This window comes from Lemur catta, chromosome 23, assembly GCF_020740605.2.
Source record: "Lemur catta isolate mLemCat1 chromosome 23, mLemCat1.pri, whole genome shotgun sequence".
Lineage (NCBI taxonomy): Eukaryota > Metazoa > Chordata > Mammalia > Primates > Lemuridae > Lemur > Lemur catta.
In genome coordinates, this window is record NC_059150.1 from 7404761 (window position 1) to 7422429 (window position 17669).

General features: G+C 48.4%; 1 protein-coding gene across 9 annotated transcripts; it reads right to left on the bottom strand.

Annotated features, from left to right (window-relative positions):
• Positions 1-485: 485 nt before the first annotated feature.
• C23H1orf116 (chromosome 23 C1orf116 homolog) lies at positions 486-12200 on the bottom strand. 9 transcript variants are annotated; one of them, XM_045536610.1, is made up of 7 exons: positions 12000-12200; positions 9865-10015; positions 9397-9523; positions 8241-8287; positions 6888-7073; positions 4271-4448; positions 486-3042 (listed from the first exon to the last, which is right to left on the bottom strand). In XM_045536610.1, the coding sequence occupies exons 5-7, from the start codon at positions 6990-6992 to the stop codon at positions 1496-1498; spliced, it is 1830 nt and encodes a 609-aa protein (XP_045392566.1). In that variant the 5' UTR covers positions 6993-7073; positions 8241-8287; positions 9397-9523; positions 9865-10015; positions 12000-12200; the 3' UTR covers positions 486-1495. The 9 variants fall into 9 exon arrangements, with proteins under 9 accessions (XP_045392566.1, XP_045392567.1, XP_045392565.1 ...); XM_045536611.1 differs by lacking the exon at positions 9397-9523; XM_045536609.1 differs by lacking the exon at positions 8241-8287.
• Between the last annotated feature and the right edge of the window lie 5469 nt (positions 12201-17669).

The following is a 17669-nucleotide window of genomic DNA, read 5'->3' on the forward strand; positions in this document are numbered from 1 at the left end:
CATCTAACCTCCAAGCTTGTATTCACAAGCCCACACCACCCACCCATAATACCCTCCTTTGACATTTGCTCAAGTTGCACAACTTGGTCAGGGAATTTGGGGTGGAGGTATGCTGGTTAATAATGAGCTACTTATAGCCGCTTTCCAAAATAAAACTTAAAAAACACAGCACTAGATGTTATTATCCTGAACAACATTTAATCTCTGATGCTTCAGAGGACACTTGAGGATGCTGAAGGGCCCTGGCCTGGAGTCTCCGACAGCAACTGTGGGCCTTGGGTGCTGCGTGGGTGTCCAAGAGCCTGGCCGAGGGCAGGCGGCAGGCGCAGCACACAGCGGGGATCCGGGGCTCCGGGTTCTGGTCTCAGCTCTGTCACTAAATGGTGGAGTGACCCTGGGTGAGTCACTTCCCTCCCCCAACGTGGCTGAGCCAGAGCTCCTCTGATGTCCCTCCCAGCTCTGAGATTCTAGGAAGAACCGACACTGTGTTGGTTTTCCACCACTGGAACGGAGGACATTTAAAAGCTCCCACCAATAGCGTGGACACGATCTGAAACAGTCCTTTGGTGTTCGTGAAGCCGCTGAGCTGAGGCTCCCATCTCAGCCCCGGGGTCCGCCACATGCACCCTGGGACAGGCAGCCGGAGAGCAGGAGGAACAGGAACACCAGCGTCAGGGACCGCAGCACAGTCTTTATTGGATCTGTCAAGCCCGTGGACAAGAACTCTGCCCGGCAGAGGCGGAGGCCAGAGCGTGTGGTCACTTATCTGCCTCCTCAGGCCAGCGAGGGCTGTTCTGCTATCAGTCAACCCAGAGGTTTAGTGACAGAGATGTGTCCTATCCTTGGGACCAGTGACACCATGAAGGCAGTGGGTGAGGAGATAACAAACCAACTCCTCTTGGCCCCAGGCCTCGTGCAGAGGCCGGAACCGAGAAAGGGCCCTGGCGAGGTGTGAGCCCGTCTCTAGCCACCGCAGGGCCTCTGGGAGGCCCACGTTTCCCGTGACCTTGCAGCTGCCACCGCAGGGCCTCTGGGAGGCCCACGTTTCCCGTGACCTTGCAGCTGCCGAGCGCAACTTTTTTCCGAGTCACTGCACATGCACTGTCTCATTTGGCTTTTCCTCTCTGGCTCGGCCCCCACGCAGTTCTGGCGGGGCTGCAGTCCGCTCACAGCAGGAGACTCTCTGGCAAGGGCAGAACTCTGAGCAACGCCTCCTGTGTCACAGGCATAGCTTCAGTGGCCCATACAGCCCACAACGCACATGCACAGACACACACACACGCTTGTCCAGGCACGCAGTGGCACAACACTCCGAATATGAAAACATGCTTGGGCTCATATCTCTCCCTCCCCTTCGCCTCAGAGAGCATCTGAGAGAAGCCGACCCCTGCCCAAGCCCCGAGTCGTGAGCTGGCCAAATCCCCTGAGTGGAGCCCCCGTCTCTCCTAGTGCCGGGCAGGCAGGTGGCAGCGCTGGCAGAGCTGGTGGCCCAAGTCTACTCCTTCAACAGTCCCAGCTTCTTCAGGGCCTCCCTTCTGTGTTCGCCAGGGTCGCCCTTGGGAGAGATCTTGACGCTGACACAAAGGGGTCGAGGAAGCTTGTCACGGCTCTGTCCTTGGTAGAACAGGTGCTTGGAGCTCTGCTCCTGCTCCAGGTCTGCCAGCTTGCCCACCTGGATGGCTGCAAAGTCTTTCCCCGTGCCCAGGGAGGCAGGCCGGGGTCGGGAATTACGCAAGATGCTGGGCGAGACCTTGTCCAAGATGGAGGCCTTTTCCAGAGAAGCGCTGGTTTGGGGGCTGACGTCCTTCTCAGCCGAGAGGTAGCTGCTCAGCCCCACGCCCGAACGCTCCAGCGTTTTGGACTTGAAGTTCATCTGTCTCAGGCCAGGGATGCTGCTCTGCTGGAGAGTCAGCGCCGAGTCTGGCTTTGGCTGGGTCAGGGGGCTGTTTGCCCTTGGCGCCTTGGGGATGGGAATTGGCACGGATTTGGCAGCTGCAACATTCCCTGGAGGGGTTACCTGGGCAGGAATCAACACTGTGCTTGGAGAAGACCCCTGAGCTGGAGCTGGAGCAGGAGCCTGCATTGGCGAAGGTCCCCGAGCTGGAGCTGGAGCCTTCCCTGCAGCAGGGACAGCTGCTGAGACCTGAGCAGGACCTGCGGGCTGAGCCGGAGCTGGAGCAGGAGCCGAGGAAGGGCCCTGAGCACGGGTCTCCTTGAGTCTGATGGAGCTTGTGTGCTTTAAGTGGAGGCCGGGCTCATCTTGGTCCTGGGGCAGCCCCAGCTTCTCCAGCGCCTCTCTGCGTGCTTTCCGCTGCTCCTGCACTGAAGAGGAGACCAGGCAGGAGTCCCCAGAGGTGGCCTCAGCGTGGCGGGACAGCCAGTTCTGGGGATCACTGTGGAAGCTGCTTCGGCTGCTCTTCAGAACAATATTAGGTGGCAGCTTCCGGGGCTTAGGGGCTGTGAGGGGAGGCAGCCGGGCATGCGGGTCCTCCCCTGATGGAGGGGGAGCATCCTCAGCTCTTGCACTCTGGGACAACACGGCAGGAGGAGGCCCTGGCTGTCTTGGGCCCCCCTCTGAGTCTTTTTGCTTGGCTTTTTGGGACATGGCCTCTGAAGGAATCTGCTCGCTCTTCTGGGGGTTGGCTGGCGTGTGGAGCTGGGGTGTGTGGCTCTGCTGTCCTGGCCCCGCCGGCAGGCTGTCGTCCCTGCACCGTTCTGGCTGGGTGTCCCGGAAGGCCTCTGGGGGAGGGATGAGCACCACGTCCAAATCTAGGGCAGCCCCCCGGGGCTTGCCGCCCTGGCTGGCCCGCGGTTTCTCAGGCTCTGCTGCAGGCCTCTCGGGTTCTCCAGCGACCACGAGGGTCTTAGCCTGGGGGGTGCTTTTCCTGAGGTTCTGGCTTCCGCCAATGTGGATGTTCCTGGGGAGGCTGTAGGAGCCAGACCGGAGGCCCAGGCCCTGGGGCTCAGGAGGGTGGGATGAGCTGGACTGAGTCACTCTCCTTGGCCCTAGTCCTTGCCGAGCGACTGTCTCTTCCGGATCTCCTGTGTGAGTCAAGGAGAACAGAACAGGGGGGACAGAGGTGAGGGCCCCGCGGCAGAGGGGAAAGCAAATGCTCCCTGAACTCTGACCTCCAACTAGCAGTGAACGGGTTTTGTTTTGTTTTCTTTGCTTTCAGAAGGGCAGCACTCTTGTCTGGCTATCATTTAGACTAAAAGATCGATAATAGCAGATTTCTTTGACCGTGGATTAATTTTTCATGATAACTGGCAAGAGGGTGAACCCTGGTCGCTCCATGTCCTTGACTCAGGCTCTCCCTGACCTTCCACAGAGGCACCAGAGTTGGGGTAGACTCGGGACAGTTCTATCTCGATATCTTGGGGTCCCAGGTAACCGAGCCCAGTGGAAGCATATGAACAAGTGATTTGCTCTTGCTTTGACCAAACTTCTGCCTTCTACTCTCACTTTCTAGGAGCACCTGGACAATTCTGTAATGGCCATAGAGTCCCTGCACGAATGACATGGCTTCTTTCCTTCCAGCAAGCTCGGCAGGTGCCCCAGGCCCACCGGGCTGGTGAGCCACATTCAGGGGCAGCAAAGGCTCATGTCTCCATTTACTGCTCTATCTCCAGGGAGGGTTTAACACATGCTCAGTAAATGTTTCCAAATGAATGAATAAGAGATTGCAGCCCTGACACTGGTGGGACTGTCCTCAGGAGTAAAATGTTCTTCACACCCTGGGACATATGCCCCCCACTCACGGCCACACTCGTGTCCATCCTGTCCCTTTCCACCGAGCCTGAATGCTACTGGCTCTCCACACTCTCCAACATGGCCTCGAGGCGCTGCCCACTAGCAGGGGAGCCCTTCCCTCTTCTTATCTCCCGCAGCCTTGCCCTCTGTATCACTCAGATTAGCTCCCCAGACTGACTCAGTCGCTCCAGAGCCACCCTGCCCTCCCTGACGCCCTCCCCCACCTCTGTGGTCATATCTCTTTAGAATTTTCCACAGGAGGATGGGAGCCGGTCAATCCCTTTCCCTCCCAGGCCTCAGATGCTTCGTGGACAGACGTAGGATGCAGGCTTGTCCGTGGTCCCTCCTTCCCTCCAGGGACAGGGCTTTACTCTAGCCAGGAGAGTGGAGAAGAGTGCAGCTGTTCCTTCTCCTGCCTGTGGCCTTTGGAGCAGAGGGCATGCATGGTGGAAAGGGCCAGAAGGATGCACTGACTCTCTGGGTTTTGCCAGAAGTCCTGTCCCAGGGAGTCTGCCTTACCCTGGGGAGCAGGCTGGGCTACGGGCAGTGCCCGCGATCCTCGGGGCGTTGTGGCTGGCTCAGACTCGTCAGTGGACAGTCCACTGTCAGCCTCAGTGTCCAACGCGCCAATGGTCTCCTCCAGGAAGAGCAGACACTCCTTCTCTTCAGCGGACAGGAAGTCGTAGCTGCTGTCACTCTGTGAGGGAGGAGAGAGGACGTGAACAAGGGGAGGAAGAGGGAGCTGTGAGAAGGGAGCTCCCTCCGCAGAAACTGGCGGGGCCTGAGAACCACCTGCCATGGGGAAGGAATGCCGAAGGGCTGGAAACCTTCCCTGTGCTGCTCTGCAAACCTGCTGGAGCAACTCCTGAAACCACAGGCGCTAGGGAGGGCAGGACTGCCAGGCGGCTGGCCCACTAGCACCCTGCTCTGCTGCTGGCCAGCAGAAGGCACGGGCCTTGCTTTTGCTCAGTCCTGGGCAGAATGCATAGGGGCACAGATCAGAAGCAGTCCCAGGTTCTAATTCCATTTCCTCTCAGTGACCTTTGTCAAGCACTTCATTTGTGTGTCTCTGATTTAGCTCCAAATTGTATGGGCAACGTAATGATTTGACCTGAGACTTGATTGGTATTGCTCTTAATTTTTCAAAGTACTTCTGCATACTTGATCTGGAATGTCAAGGTCAGTATGAGGACAAACAGGAAATGCAGCCAACTACAGGCTGCCAGGCCAGTGGGAACAGTGGCATGACTGGCCACAGATAAATGCACTAAATCATTTACACTTGACTTTGAAATGCATTCCATACATGGTTTTTCCCCTTGTATATTTACTTTCTTGATGACATTTGGCTCTGGCTAACATTCAAATAAGTATGCACTTCTTAAGCAAATATTAGCTTAAGGAGGGAGGGTAGAGAAACTGGTTGGTATTGGGGGAGGGGAAGACACTTAGTATTATGTATTAAGTAGATATTAATGAAGAGCGCTTTCATCATGAGAGAGCACATAGGGATATTTGAAAGAAAATGCTATGATCATTTCAGATGGTCACTGTCCCTGCTCTATCAAGCCAGGAAGGTTGACGGAATAGTTGTTCTTCCAAGGAGGAGGTGGAAGGAAAAACCAAAAGGGAAAATAAGAATATAAGTACTTTGGCCTGAGTCTCTTCTTGTTATCTCCACCATTTTTGTTGATATTTAGGACACTTTAGAGCTGTATATTCTTCCGACCCACTCAGATGGCCAGGAAAGATCTTGAGACAACTCTAAAAATATTCTGCAGGGAGGGGAGAGGGTTGTTGAATAACCCTCCCAGTTGCCCCTGCCCCTTAAAGAGCCACTTGTCAGGTGACTGACTGGGGCCTACATGGCAAGGGAAGCCCCAGATATAACCCTTGGAAGCCCTGAAGCCAACTCCAAGAGTTACTTGAAGAAAGATCTTTATTGCCCTCTTTCTCCCAAAATAGCCTTGCCAAGGGCAAGCCAACTTTGAATTTCTCCTTTGAAAATGATTCACTTTGCAAACCTTTAATCCTTGCCGCATTCTGCATCCGGTGGTATGTGACTATTCATATTGGCTTCACCCTAACAGAAACAGAAAGATGTCTCTGGGGCCCCATCACCCACGGTCAAAAAGAAATTATGTACAGATTGCCTGCGCTTTGGATTTGTGTGTGTGTGTGTGTGTGTGTGTGTGTGTGTTGCTTTTTCTACTCTGTTTTTACATATCAAAACCCTCTGACTATATTAAACATTCTTGACATTCAGTAGAGAGCCTTATAATCCTTAAATTATCAAATATCTCTATAGGATATAAAGCAATAAAGTATAAATTCTCCCGGGTTCTTATGTATGTGACAAGCATGAACAGTGAAGGAATGCTTACGATTGGATTTAGGGCAGATTTACTTTTTCTCATCTTTCACATCTTACAACAACCCAGATGGAAATTCATGCCCAGACAAATTACAGTTCAACACATGCCATTCACAGATAGTTAAACACGGTATCTTTGGAAGATTCTCAGTCTCTGCTCCTAGACAGTCTGTTTCTTTCCTGCATAGAGGCATATGGGAGCTGCTTTACCTCTATCTCATTGACTCCCCACAAGAACCCTACAAATTACATGTAAATACCATCCCTGTTTGAAAATTGAAAAGACTACAGTTTAAAGAAATCAAATAATTTGCGCAAGATCTTACAGCTTATAAGTAGAGAAGTCAGATCTGTTTGGTTCCAGAACCCAGTCTCTTAATTACCCTATTTTCTTTGATCTTTGTAAGAGACTGAAGTAGTGCTGCTCATTGCAGAGAACTTCAAGAATCCATGTGCTGCAAGAATCTACATTCTAGTTTCCTCCATGACCTCAGATAACAGGGCTGCTCTCCTCAACTCAACTCCCAAATCTAATCAAAACTGGGGGGCAATGTCTCATGTGTCCTATTGCTCTCCAAGGGTGCCACACCTATTCTCTACAGAGCCAGGGCTGACTCAGAGGCAGAGAGTGCCCATGGATGATGTGATTCACTCCCTGACGAGGAAGATGAAAGAAAAGTGGCAGCGAGCAGGAAAGGCGGGAGGGCAGGGCAGGGCAGGGGTGCGGAAAGCAGGCCAGGCTGCGGGAGGGCGGGTACGTACAGATCCAGAGCGGGTGGAGGTGGTACTCATCATGCTGTCGCAGCTGCCGACGCGGGTCACGGGTTCTGAGCCAGGCCCCGCCGGCCACAGCTCCCTCTCGGGCATTGCCCGAAGCAGTGTGCAGGGGTGGCAAAAGGGGCTCCCAGAGGGGAAGTGAAGGGAAGCGAAGAATGTCCCAAGCTGGGCCTGAAAAGAGAAGAATCAAAGCCACGTGTGAGCCGAGGCCCCTGCAAGGCTCTGCCCAGGCCCTGGAGCAGCATGGCGGCAAGGACACCAAGCAAGCAGAGAGCTGGAAGGGGGCTGTGATCAGCCATTACCCGCTACCCCAGCCTGCGTGGAGGGACACATGAGCTGGCCCCAATACATGCAGAAGGATGGACTTAGGTGGTGGAGAGCGTCTCGTCAGAAAGGAGCTTCTCTGACCTCTCTTACATTCTTCTCTTAACCAGGGAGCTTAACCTACATTTTCATTGCTATAAACAGTAAATATCACAGGGGTTCATAGCTTGGGTTCTTTTTTTTTATTGGTTTTTTTTTTTATTCTTATTTCAGCATATTGTGGGGGTACAAAAGTTTAGGTTACGTATGTTGCCCTTGCCCCATAGCTTGGGTTCTTTAGTCTGGGTTCAAATCCCAGTTTGGCCATTTACAGTTATATGACTTGAGGCAGATTGCTCTTTGAGTCTGTCTTTCCTCATTAAGTAGGGTTAGTGTAAGGATTAAATGGGAGAACAGCACAGTTTAGTTGGTGGTAAATACTCAAACAACTAATGAATAAATGAATAACTACTCTTGTTCTTGTAATAAAAAGACAAGATATCTAGGATCAAACCAACTTGACTCAAGAGAAAAAAGAATTCAGAAAAGAAGGTTCTGGTTTAATGGGAGACTATAGATAGACTTGAGAGCAGGAATAGAGCCCTTAATTGCACCCACCTCATAGTGCTGTCGAGAAAATAAAACATAATGCTCCATGTAAACCACTCTGCATGGTGCACAGCCTAGTAACTGTCAGCGCTGTCATAGTTAACATCACAGCCACCACCACGGCTGTCATTCCCTCCGTGGTCTGGGAGACATGAACAGGGTACCTACAGTGGCTGACATACACCTATCTCCTCTCTAGTGCACTATCTCCTGTGTCGTTGCTCATATTCCCAGTGAGGTTCCTTAGCCTGTGTCAAATAAATAAGAGTAAGGTCCTGTGTGGCTTCCTCCCAACTCTGACTTCTTGGGGGTGGGGGTGCGGGGGGTGGCAGAAAAAAAGGCTTCAAGTTCACTGTTACCATAGCAGTAGCAAAGCAAGGCAATTCCCAAGGATTTTCACATGCCTGTTTGTAGAAAATACTCTACCCGAATTTGGCAGGCCAAGGGTGACTCCTCTATGTTAAAATGAAATTCTAAAGAATTAAGATTAAAAGACAGTTCCAAGGTCAAAGAGAACGCTGGGAGTGCTGGAATGAAAATTTATCTGATTCCCTGTAACGCCATGCTGTATTTTCCACCATGTTTCCTACCCTCCTACCACTAGGTAAAAGGTCCTAGAAAGATGTGTTCTATTTGAGATCTGAGGACTTGGGGTTTGGATGCCAGGGAGGATGTCCCTTTGGCCTCTGCCAATAATTGCTTCCAGTGCTGAAGTCAGGTTTGGGCTGGGTGGGGTGAGTCAGCCTTCCAACTCTGCAGAGCTGCCAAGTACTGGCCTCATGAAGCTCCTCTTCTGCTTGGGAGGAGTCCCTCAAGTGGGGCAGGTAGGAGGGGCAGGACACTAGGGAAAGAAAACAGAGGATCCCTAATGAGCCAGACACATGTGGTTCATAAGGGTCTGGAACCTCTCAGGAGATAAGGAGGGGACCAGAGGGGTAGAGACACCAAAGAAGCCCAATGATGGATCAACACTGATGAGACAGTTCTTAGGGTGTCTTCATGAGATTAGTTCCCCATACCCAGAACCCCAAAGAAACAGGAACATGGGGAATCATGTGGATGAAGTTCAGTCATCCCAGCTATCCACTCCATTAGGGACTGTGCAGGTTCAGAGAGCACTGGCCGATTCCTAACGTTCTGTAGGGGGGACATCCCTATAGCAAGGAGGGTTCAGCTCTCATAAGCCTAGACACACAGCAGGCATTCAAAAAATGCTGGATGAATGAACTTGTCATCTGTTCTGGTGTCTGGTTGGGGTGAGCTTTTGGAAGGCTTCTTCTTGGTTTCTAACCTATCACTGTAAGCTTTTTCTTAGATATTTTATTTCTCAGAGAATATATGGCTCAGCAGAATTTGGGCAATGTTCTCAGCTAAACTAACATGAACACCTAGTACACACTGGGGGTACAAAACTGCATCAGACAAAGGCATATTGTTGTCAAGAAGTCAGTATAGATCTAAGGGTCTAGTTTTTGGCTCCAGTTTTCTTATCTGTAAAATGGGGGCAGTAAATATTTAAAGTGACTTCATTCTAATTAGCATAATATTCTCTGTGAATGGGTGAGCAGCTGCTGCCTCTTACTTTCAGAGAAAATTGCTATCGTTGTTCTTCCAAGTAGCCTTCAGACTTATGGTGGTTTGCTAGGCTCTCCTTCCTCCCGGGGAAGCCTGTGACCCTCTCATTTCAGAATCTAGATGTCCTGAAGCAGCTGGAAGAGATAAAGACAATAGGACCAGCTTGGCTTCTCAAGAACACAGCACACCATGGCTTACAAAGTGCTCTCTCATATGCTAATTAGATCCTCAGAACATAGCCAGGACGTGACATTTTCCTCATCTTACAGATGAGAAATCTGGGGCTCTTCCCACTGACCCTCCAAGTCATGCAGGTAGGGAGGGGCCGACCCATAACCGCATACACAGGGCAGCCTGCAGACGGCATCTCGGGGCTGTCCAGGTGCACGAGGGGCATGTACCTAAGAAGGGTCAGTGGCCACCCCCGACTAAATATTCAAAGCCATAAGATCGCCCTTCTTCTGCCACTCCATACCTTAAACCCTGTGACTGGTCTCGTTCAGCTTTATACTTCCAGACCAGTGTACTGCCCCAACAGCAGGTATTTCCAGAGTAAAGAAACGACACCAACTGCCATGGAAGATCATCGACAGGTGCTCCATAATCACGGCAGAGAGGAATCTGACCTGAAACCAAAGTGAGTGAGCCCACAAGTGCTGGCGCCTCATCGCCATACCTAGTTTTCTCACCCAAAGAGCCTGAATGGTGAAAAAAAAAAAAAAAGCTGCATTTCCTTTCACCAACTTTACAACCTTGAAACCTGGGGATTTTTTTCAGGGCAGCCATTGAAACCCGAGGTGTTTCTACCTGGTAAGAAGCCTGAGAAATAAGCAAAACACTCAAGGTGAGAGTTTGGTATCTTTTAACCCTTGATCTCTTTGGGGGACTTAAGAGGAGGAGGGAACAGGGTGAGGGGTGAGAAGTATGCACAGCCTACAGTCAGGGCCACCCACCCAAAGACACATTAAATATTAACCACTCCGCAGAAACCAGCCAAGCTTTGGAAGAGCGGAAATAAACAGCATGGGGAGTTCTGGCATCGGAAGAGGGTGGGGTGGGGAGAGGGCCCCAGGCCCACTCCAGGCTGTCCTTCCGCACAGACCCAGGCCCTCTTGCCATCCTCCTCCCCCGGGCTCACCCACAGCCTCCAAGAGCTCTGCCTCTCCGCCCACTAGTCGAAGAGGTTTCCTATTTCTCTCAGACCAGGTGTCTCCACTTTTTGTGGACTACCCAGAAATGCGCCTCAGCCTGGAGAATATCCTAAGAAAAATGCCAGGAAGACTAAAGTTTGCAGTGTGTGCGTATCCCTCTTCCTGAGCACGTGGGCAAGCTTCTGTGTGTTTAGGCAATGGTCTAATCTCTTTCACCAGTGGGTTTGAGGGACCGGGTGGGTAGAAGTACCCTCTGCACAGAAGCGCTTTGTTAGATGCTGCGGGGGTCTTGATTGCTAAGCTCCCCAGCTCTCGGTCAGAGAGTGTGGTGGGCTAGTTCGGTGGTGTGGGGTAAGCTCACACCTAACGCTCCAGTTGCCCGGACTGGGAAACCCATACATTCACCCAGGGCTGTGTGTGCCAGGCCCTGGAGCCTGGCACTGAGGCCTTCCCACTTCCCTCTTCTCTGCAACGGGAGGAAAAGAGCCAAAGTTAGGGGCCAGAGTGTTAACCCCCACAAGACGGATAGTGGAGGGGCGACTTGCTGCTCTGACCTGACACCTGTGTCCACCTTCCTTATGCAGGTAAGTTGCCGCACCACCTGTCAACTGGAATGTCTGAAGGAAACCACTGGCCTGGTCTGGTTCTCCTTCCTGTGGACTCTGCCATACTAGGTTGGCCCAAGCCCTGCTCGGAACCGTGACCACATCTGACATGCTGCCACGAAATATTAATGTGGGTGAGGCCCAGCATGGCCCAGTAGCTTTCTGTTTGCCAGTCTCTGTATCTACTAATGGGCAGACTTGGAAAATCAACTGAGTTGAACCCAAATAAACTCGACTTTGCAGCTAGATTATCCATGGGGTTTCCAAAGATGAGCTGGTAGCTGGAGTTGGAGTTTTCCCAACGTGCCCAAACCTCACATCCCTTTACAAACAACCTAGTACGGCTCACACCTTACACACCTGTCCACAGAGAGCTCCATTATCAAACCACCATGATGGAACATACACACACTGCACCCTTTATTTAAATATAGACACCGAGGTGATAAAGCCACGGGAAAATTTCCTGTTACAAATGCAATGGAAAAAACCAAGACATTCTGCCCACCTGGGGAGTCTCCCATTTTGACTCCCTCTATTCCAACCGTTCTCTTCCCAAATCACAACTCAGGTTCAATTGCTCAGAGATGGAAATTTCCAAAACAAACTTATTTTCTTTTCTTGTTTGCACAATATGTTTATCCAACCTAAATAGGTAAATGACAAAGAAGATGTGTCCCAGCCCTGGTCTTCGCAAAAATACTACAATCTCAAGATGCTCCCCACCTGCTCTGATCAGAGAATTGAAGAACAGAGAGGACCCCCTTTCTCCCCCAAACCCTGCAGCTCTAACTTCCCATGAAGCCCCTCCTTTTGCTGCCGGATAAGCAGTAGTTGGTTAGTTATTAACTCACCTCCACTGGGTTGAGGGGCTGAAGAGAGGACAGGAATACCCTTTTATTTCCAAGGGCAGAGACGGAGACAGAGACTGCTTCCCCTGCCTGCTCCTGTTTTCTCCTTCTTTTGACCTCCTCCTGACTTACCTAGACAGGTAAATGCTTCATCTGTGCTGCCTCGCCCCCACCCTGCCACTGACTCAGCCAATCCAAGCCTCCCCTCCCTGCTTCTCATTCCAGCTGTTTCCTCTGGGAGGGTGTGGGAGGGGAGTGGGCAGGGCTGTGCTGTTCTCACTCAGCCAATCACCTCTTGCCCTCCCCTTTCCCCATTAGAGCTAATTAAGCAGCCCTTTATTAAAAAAAAAGAGGGCTGGAAGGAGGAGGGGCTGATTTGGGTTGAGACTGGAAGAAAGGAAAGGTGGCAGGAAGGGAGTAAGCCGAAGAGCCTATCATTTTTTTTTAATCTTGATATAAAGGAACACAGACAGTCCACTGGGTAGTGTGCTTTTCTATGGGTCTGTTTGAAACTTGGTTTCCCATCTAGAACTGCCTTCTTCTACTTGGAGCTAAGTATTCCCCTGAATTCTCCAAGCTAAAATCCTTCATGGCCAGGAAAATCCTTCTACTAGCTTTTCTGGCTGCTGAGAATCACTGTCATCCCCAAGCCCACTCCTACCAGCTCATGATCCTGGCATCTCCAGTCATGTCCGCCAAGAAGGGTGTCTTAAGGCTGGGAGTGCTGGAGCTGAGCCACCCTTGCCCCAGCAAGTGCCAACAACCTTCTTGGCCTCATTTATTTCCAGGGGAAATAAAACAATTTTCTCCCCCAAGAGGTCCCTGTCCTGATGAAAAAGTGACAGGACAGCCTTGAAGGAGAAAACATGCTCTCTGTCATTTGGGTTTCTGGTCTCTTCTAGCTGTTCACGGAAGGTGGCAATGCATATGAAGAAATAAAAACAAAATAAGCTACCAACCAGTTTAGCAACTCCTGTCTCCTTTCATGGGCCAATTTTTGGCACCCGTAGGGAGAAGAGAGTGGGTAGACGTATCCACTGCTTTTGGGAAGAAATCTCCCTCCGGTACAGAGGCCGCTCTTACCAGATAGGACTTTTGCCTGGGAGCTGTTTTTTTCTTCTGGATTTATGTTATCCTGGATACCCACTAACTTTTAAGGTACTCCACTTACTAGGGCAGGAAGAAAAATTAAAATCAAAGTACATAAATAATAGTTGCCAAAATTTACTAAGCTCTTGCTATGTGCTAGGTGTTGTGCTAAGCATTTTCATGCATCGGTTTATTTAATCTTTGTTTTCACTTCAAAAGGTAGGTAGGCACTACTAATATCTAAATTTTACAGGGAGGTTAAATAAATTGTCTGAGACCATGTAGCTAAGAAGCGGCCAGGCAGAGATTTCTAATTCAGGCAGATTGCTATGCATCATGATAATGCCAATCTGCCTCCATTTTGGAGAGAATCCCAAGTGGGAAACAGGAAATACACAGATAATTTGCAGGTCTAATTGTAGCAATTAGATTCATCCTTTTCCATTTCATTTCTTACTTGTAGCCATTCTTATGTTTTATAACAAGATGACACATGGCTTCCCTCTTTTCTCTTTCTGTGATCATAGCTGGGTAGGAAATAAAAAGTGCAATGATCCTGGGGCCAAGCTAAAGAGGAGATGGGGCGGGACTAATGGTTAGGAGGGAGGTGTGAGGAAGCCTGGGATAATCCAGGACCCTATCAGCAGGGCATGGATTGCAGAGCTGATGAGCACGTCAGGCTATGACCTCCCTTCCTGGTATGTCATTCAAACGTGTGTGATGTCACAATACCAACGAAACAGGAAGGGCACCTCCAAATCAGGAGTTCAATGCAACTAGAGTTACACCCATGGATGAAGTCACTGAAGCTGATCCAGCTGCATAGGTGTGTGATTTGAACATTTGCTAAAAAAATGAATTGACTTATGAGCATTAACCCCAAAGATGATAGCAGGCACAATCCTGTTAGTGAACAGTTTTTCAGTTTATAAAATTAGGATACTCAGGAGGGGCCCCGATCTTTTCCCAGGTAGAAGCAGGGACATAGACAAAATAGTCTTTCTCTTCTCTTTCCTTTCAGAAATGTTTGCTTTTTGAAAATTATGAAATATTACAGCTCTCCTGGTACAACAAACACCACTGTACCTAACACCACGGTACCCAGTTTAAGAAATGAAACATTAACATTACAGTTGAAGTTACTTACAAGCCTTGACATGCTGCTGTCCGCCAACATACATATATCCTAGCTGAAATAAATCACTATTCTGAATTTGGTATTTCCCACTCTCCATGTTCTTAAATGTTGTACCTGGAATCCATCTTGTTTTTGTTTTGCTTTCTTTTTGCTTGAAAAAAATACCAAGTCTCTAAGGTTCTAAAAGAATTGGGAAGGAGGCCTGGACTACAGAAAAGGGAGGACTTCCAAAGTCAGAAACACTTGAAAGAATAAGTAAGCTTCCCTGGCTGATGTAGGACAGCATGTGAGGGGGAGTGTGTGTCACTGCACTTTGTAACGACTGCCTGTTTGATGACATGACTTTGTGGAATCTAATCACAGCCCAGCTCACCTGACTCATCTGTTTCCTCCCTCTTTCTCCATCCTCGCATGCTGTTGTGGTGCAGTAGTCTCCTTGACTATCAGAGGCTAGTTTACGATTTCCTTTCTCAGGACAACTTCCCCATTGAAGCACCTCACTTCCCCTGCCCAAGTGCACACGCATACGCGCGCGCGTGCACACACACACACACACACACACACACCCCACTTCAAAACCAAAACACCATAGACAGTCATTAGTCAATCTTTCCTCTTGGGCCCCTTACAAAGTTGGACTGTCTGCAAAATAGTTGTGGACCTCCATTCCAGCCTTTGATGATATTTATTCACTCACATTACAGTCACATCCTATCAATGTCTTTCTTTTCCCTCTCCTCTCCAAAGGAAAAATTAAGTTACTTTGAACATACGCTATCACCAACCTTAGGAAACACTTCTTGCCCACTGTGTTCATGTTATTGGGCATGATACTCTATGCTGGGGCTCTGGGTGTGACCTCTAAAATATCGGAGTGTGGGAAGGTTTTATTCCTCACCTAGGGGCTAAGGAAGCAAGAGCCTGCTTTAAAGAAAACACGGCTAGGGAAGGATTCAGATGAGGGTGATTATAATTCGGCTGTAAGATGTGGGATTGATAGGCTAGATTAAGACATCAAATAGAACACTGAGTTCTCACCAATGTGATATTAGTGTCAAGCCTAAAATAATTTGGTGGGAACTAAAGCATGTAATTAAGTAGATTTAGATGAAGGAGTTCTGAAATTACTTAATTATTAAGTAGTTTGGGAGAGTAGAGTTTTTTTTTTCCTTTTTTTTGTTGAGAGAAGTGGTTCTTTGGCCCACCTACCATGGAAATTTGGAGGACTCAGCTGTCCTTTTCCTCCCGGTACTAATGAAAGTTTGAGGGCCAAGACTGTCTAATTAGCATCAGAGTTGTATAAGGGACATCAAATTTTAACATGCTCAAAACTGAATTTGTATTGTCCCTGTCCATACCTCTCGAACCTGTCCTGTCTCCTCTCTCCCCATCCCAGCCAATTTCAGTACCATACCTCTTCTCACCCAGACTCGACACTTCACGCTAATTCTCCAGTGTCTCCCGTGAGACAGCTCTCCTATCTCTTTCCAAATCTTCATCCTCCCTACTCTGGCTCCAGATTTCACTGTTGGTGGGATCATGGACCATTAGAGATGGAAGAGACTGCAGAGATTACTGTTACACCTCTTCCATTTTATAGATGCACATCGGAGTTGTTGTTCCTCTTTAAAATCTTTTGATGGGTCTTCACAGCATTCAGCGTGAAATTCAAAGTCCCTATTATGACATAAAGAGACCTTCATGAGCGGGCCGTATACGCTTTTCCTCTCATAGTTACATTTCTATTCTTTACTATAGCCACATCCAATTTTTCTGAAACTGCTATACTTTCATGCTTCTGGGCCTTTGCACATGCTGTGCCATTGCTTGATCCCTTCCCATCCTCAGCCTCCTAGCTTAGTCTCATCCTTCCTTCAAGGTTCAGCTCTAGCACCACCTTCTTTTGAAACACAATGTTAGGTGCTACTTCACTGCAATCTCTTAACACAATGTGCATATCTAGATTTAACCCACCAGGATGTCACTGTCTTCTTTCTCACCCTGTCAATTTTGAATTCATGAAGGGCACCAAATTTTTTTTTATGTATTACTCTTCTATTCTATTCTAATAGTTATGTATTAGTGCCAAAACTGATGATGAACTTTTTGGCAACTGAAGTCCTTTACTTGAGAAACTTGCCCTAAAAAAAAAAGTATTCATTCTTTGAGATCATGTTGATAGATAATCCATCTACTGCTGCAGGTTTCCTTATTGTTTTTTCCCGAATCTTATCCTTTGACATACTATTAAACTGTGCATTGTTCTTACAAGTAATGGGCATTGGCTCATTAGGATTGTTTTTAGAGGTTTTTAAACTCTTGATGTTATAATATAGCTATGAGTCTGAGCATCTATGAGGGCCCTTAGTTGCTGATGCTTTACATGGTAGTGATTAACACATATCTAGTAATGTCAAGACTGATTTCCTTTAGCTTTCTTAAAATGCTTCTAACAGTCTTTGTGTTATTATTATGGATATCTAAAAATTGTTTAACAAATAAGAAATAGCATGTTTAATAGTATTTACAAAGATCTGTAGCTGATAACAAATATTCAGATAATCGAAACGCCAGGGAACATTATTGGATTCCATCTGGATCTCCTAGCAAGTTCCCAACAGCTTTACACAGACTCACTTGTTGAAATGGCCAATTGGGACACTCATCATAGAATTTGCATAAAATACACTGTCAGTATAAATTTATTAATATTTATTTAATTTGCTATAATGTCTCATCATGAGCAGTAAGTAGACAGGGCCACAAAACACACACAATATGGCAACAGCTCTAAGCAAGACGGCCTGAATAGACTGTGTAACCACTTGTCTCTTACCTGCTAGTGTCCTGGTTCCCGGAAATGTCAACTTTAACCTTCTACTCCACATGTCAGCATTTCCTACTCTTGCTTTTGATTTGATATTGTTAGATTCCTTCAATCCAGTAAGATCTCTATGTTGATCACATAACAAGCAGACTGGAACCACGATACATTCATCAGTAACAACCTCAGATGGCTGCCCTATACTGCCAGGCAATCAATTACCACTTTTCTCTAGGAAGCTGGATTTCCCATTTTCTTTCTTTTTTTCTCTTTCCTCAAACTTTCTACCACTCTTTTACTCCCTTCATCTTCAGATAATAACTTTATCACAAATTTTGAAAAATTCAGTAAGAACACACATTCTTAAGACATGCTAAGTTTGAGCTGTTTGTGAACCTTCCTCCCTCTACACGCTCTCTTTAGTTAATCTCCTCTATCCACATAGCTTTTATCTGTAGGTACATTGGTTTCTCCTAAGAGTTCACCTAAAGGGTGAGATTTGATGGATTTCGGTACACAAGTGATAGCTATAGTCTGTTAGCTTTTGACAAATATGTAACTTGAGTGTAGTAGCTGTTCACTGGACCCCTCCCCTGATCCCAAAGTATGCTCAAACAACAAA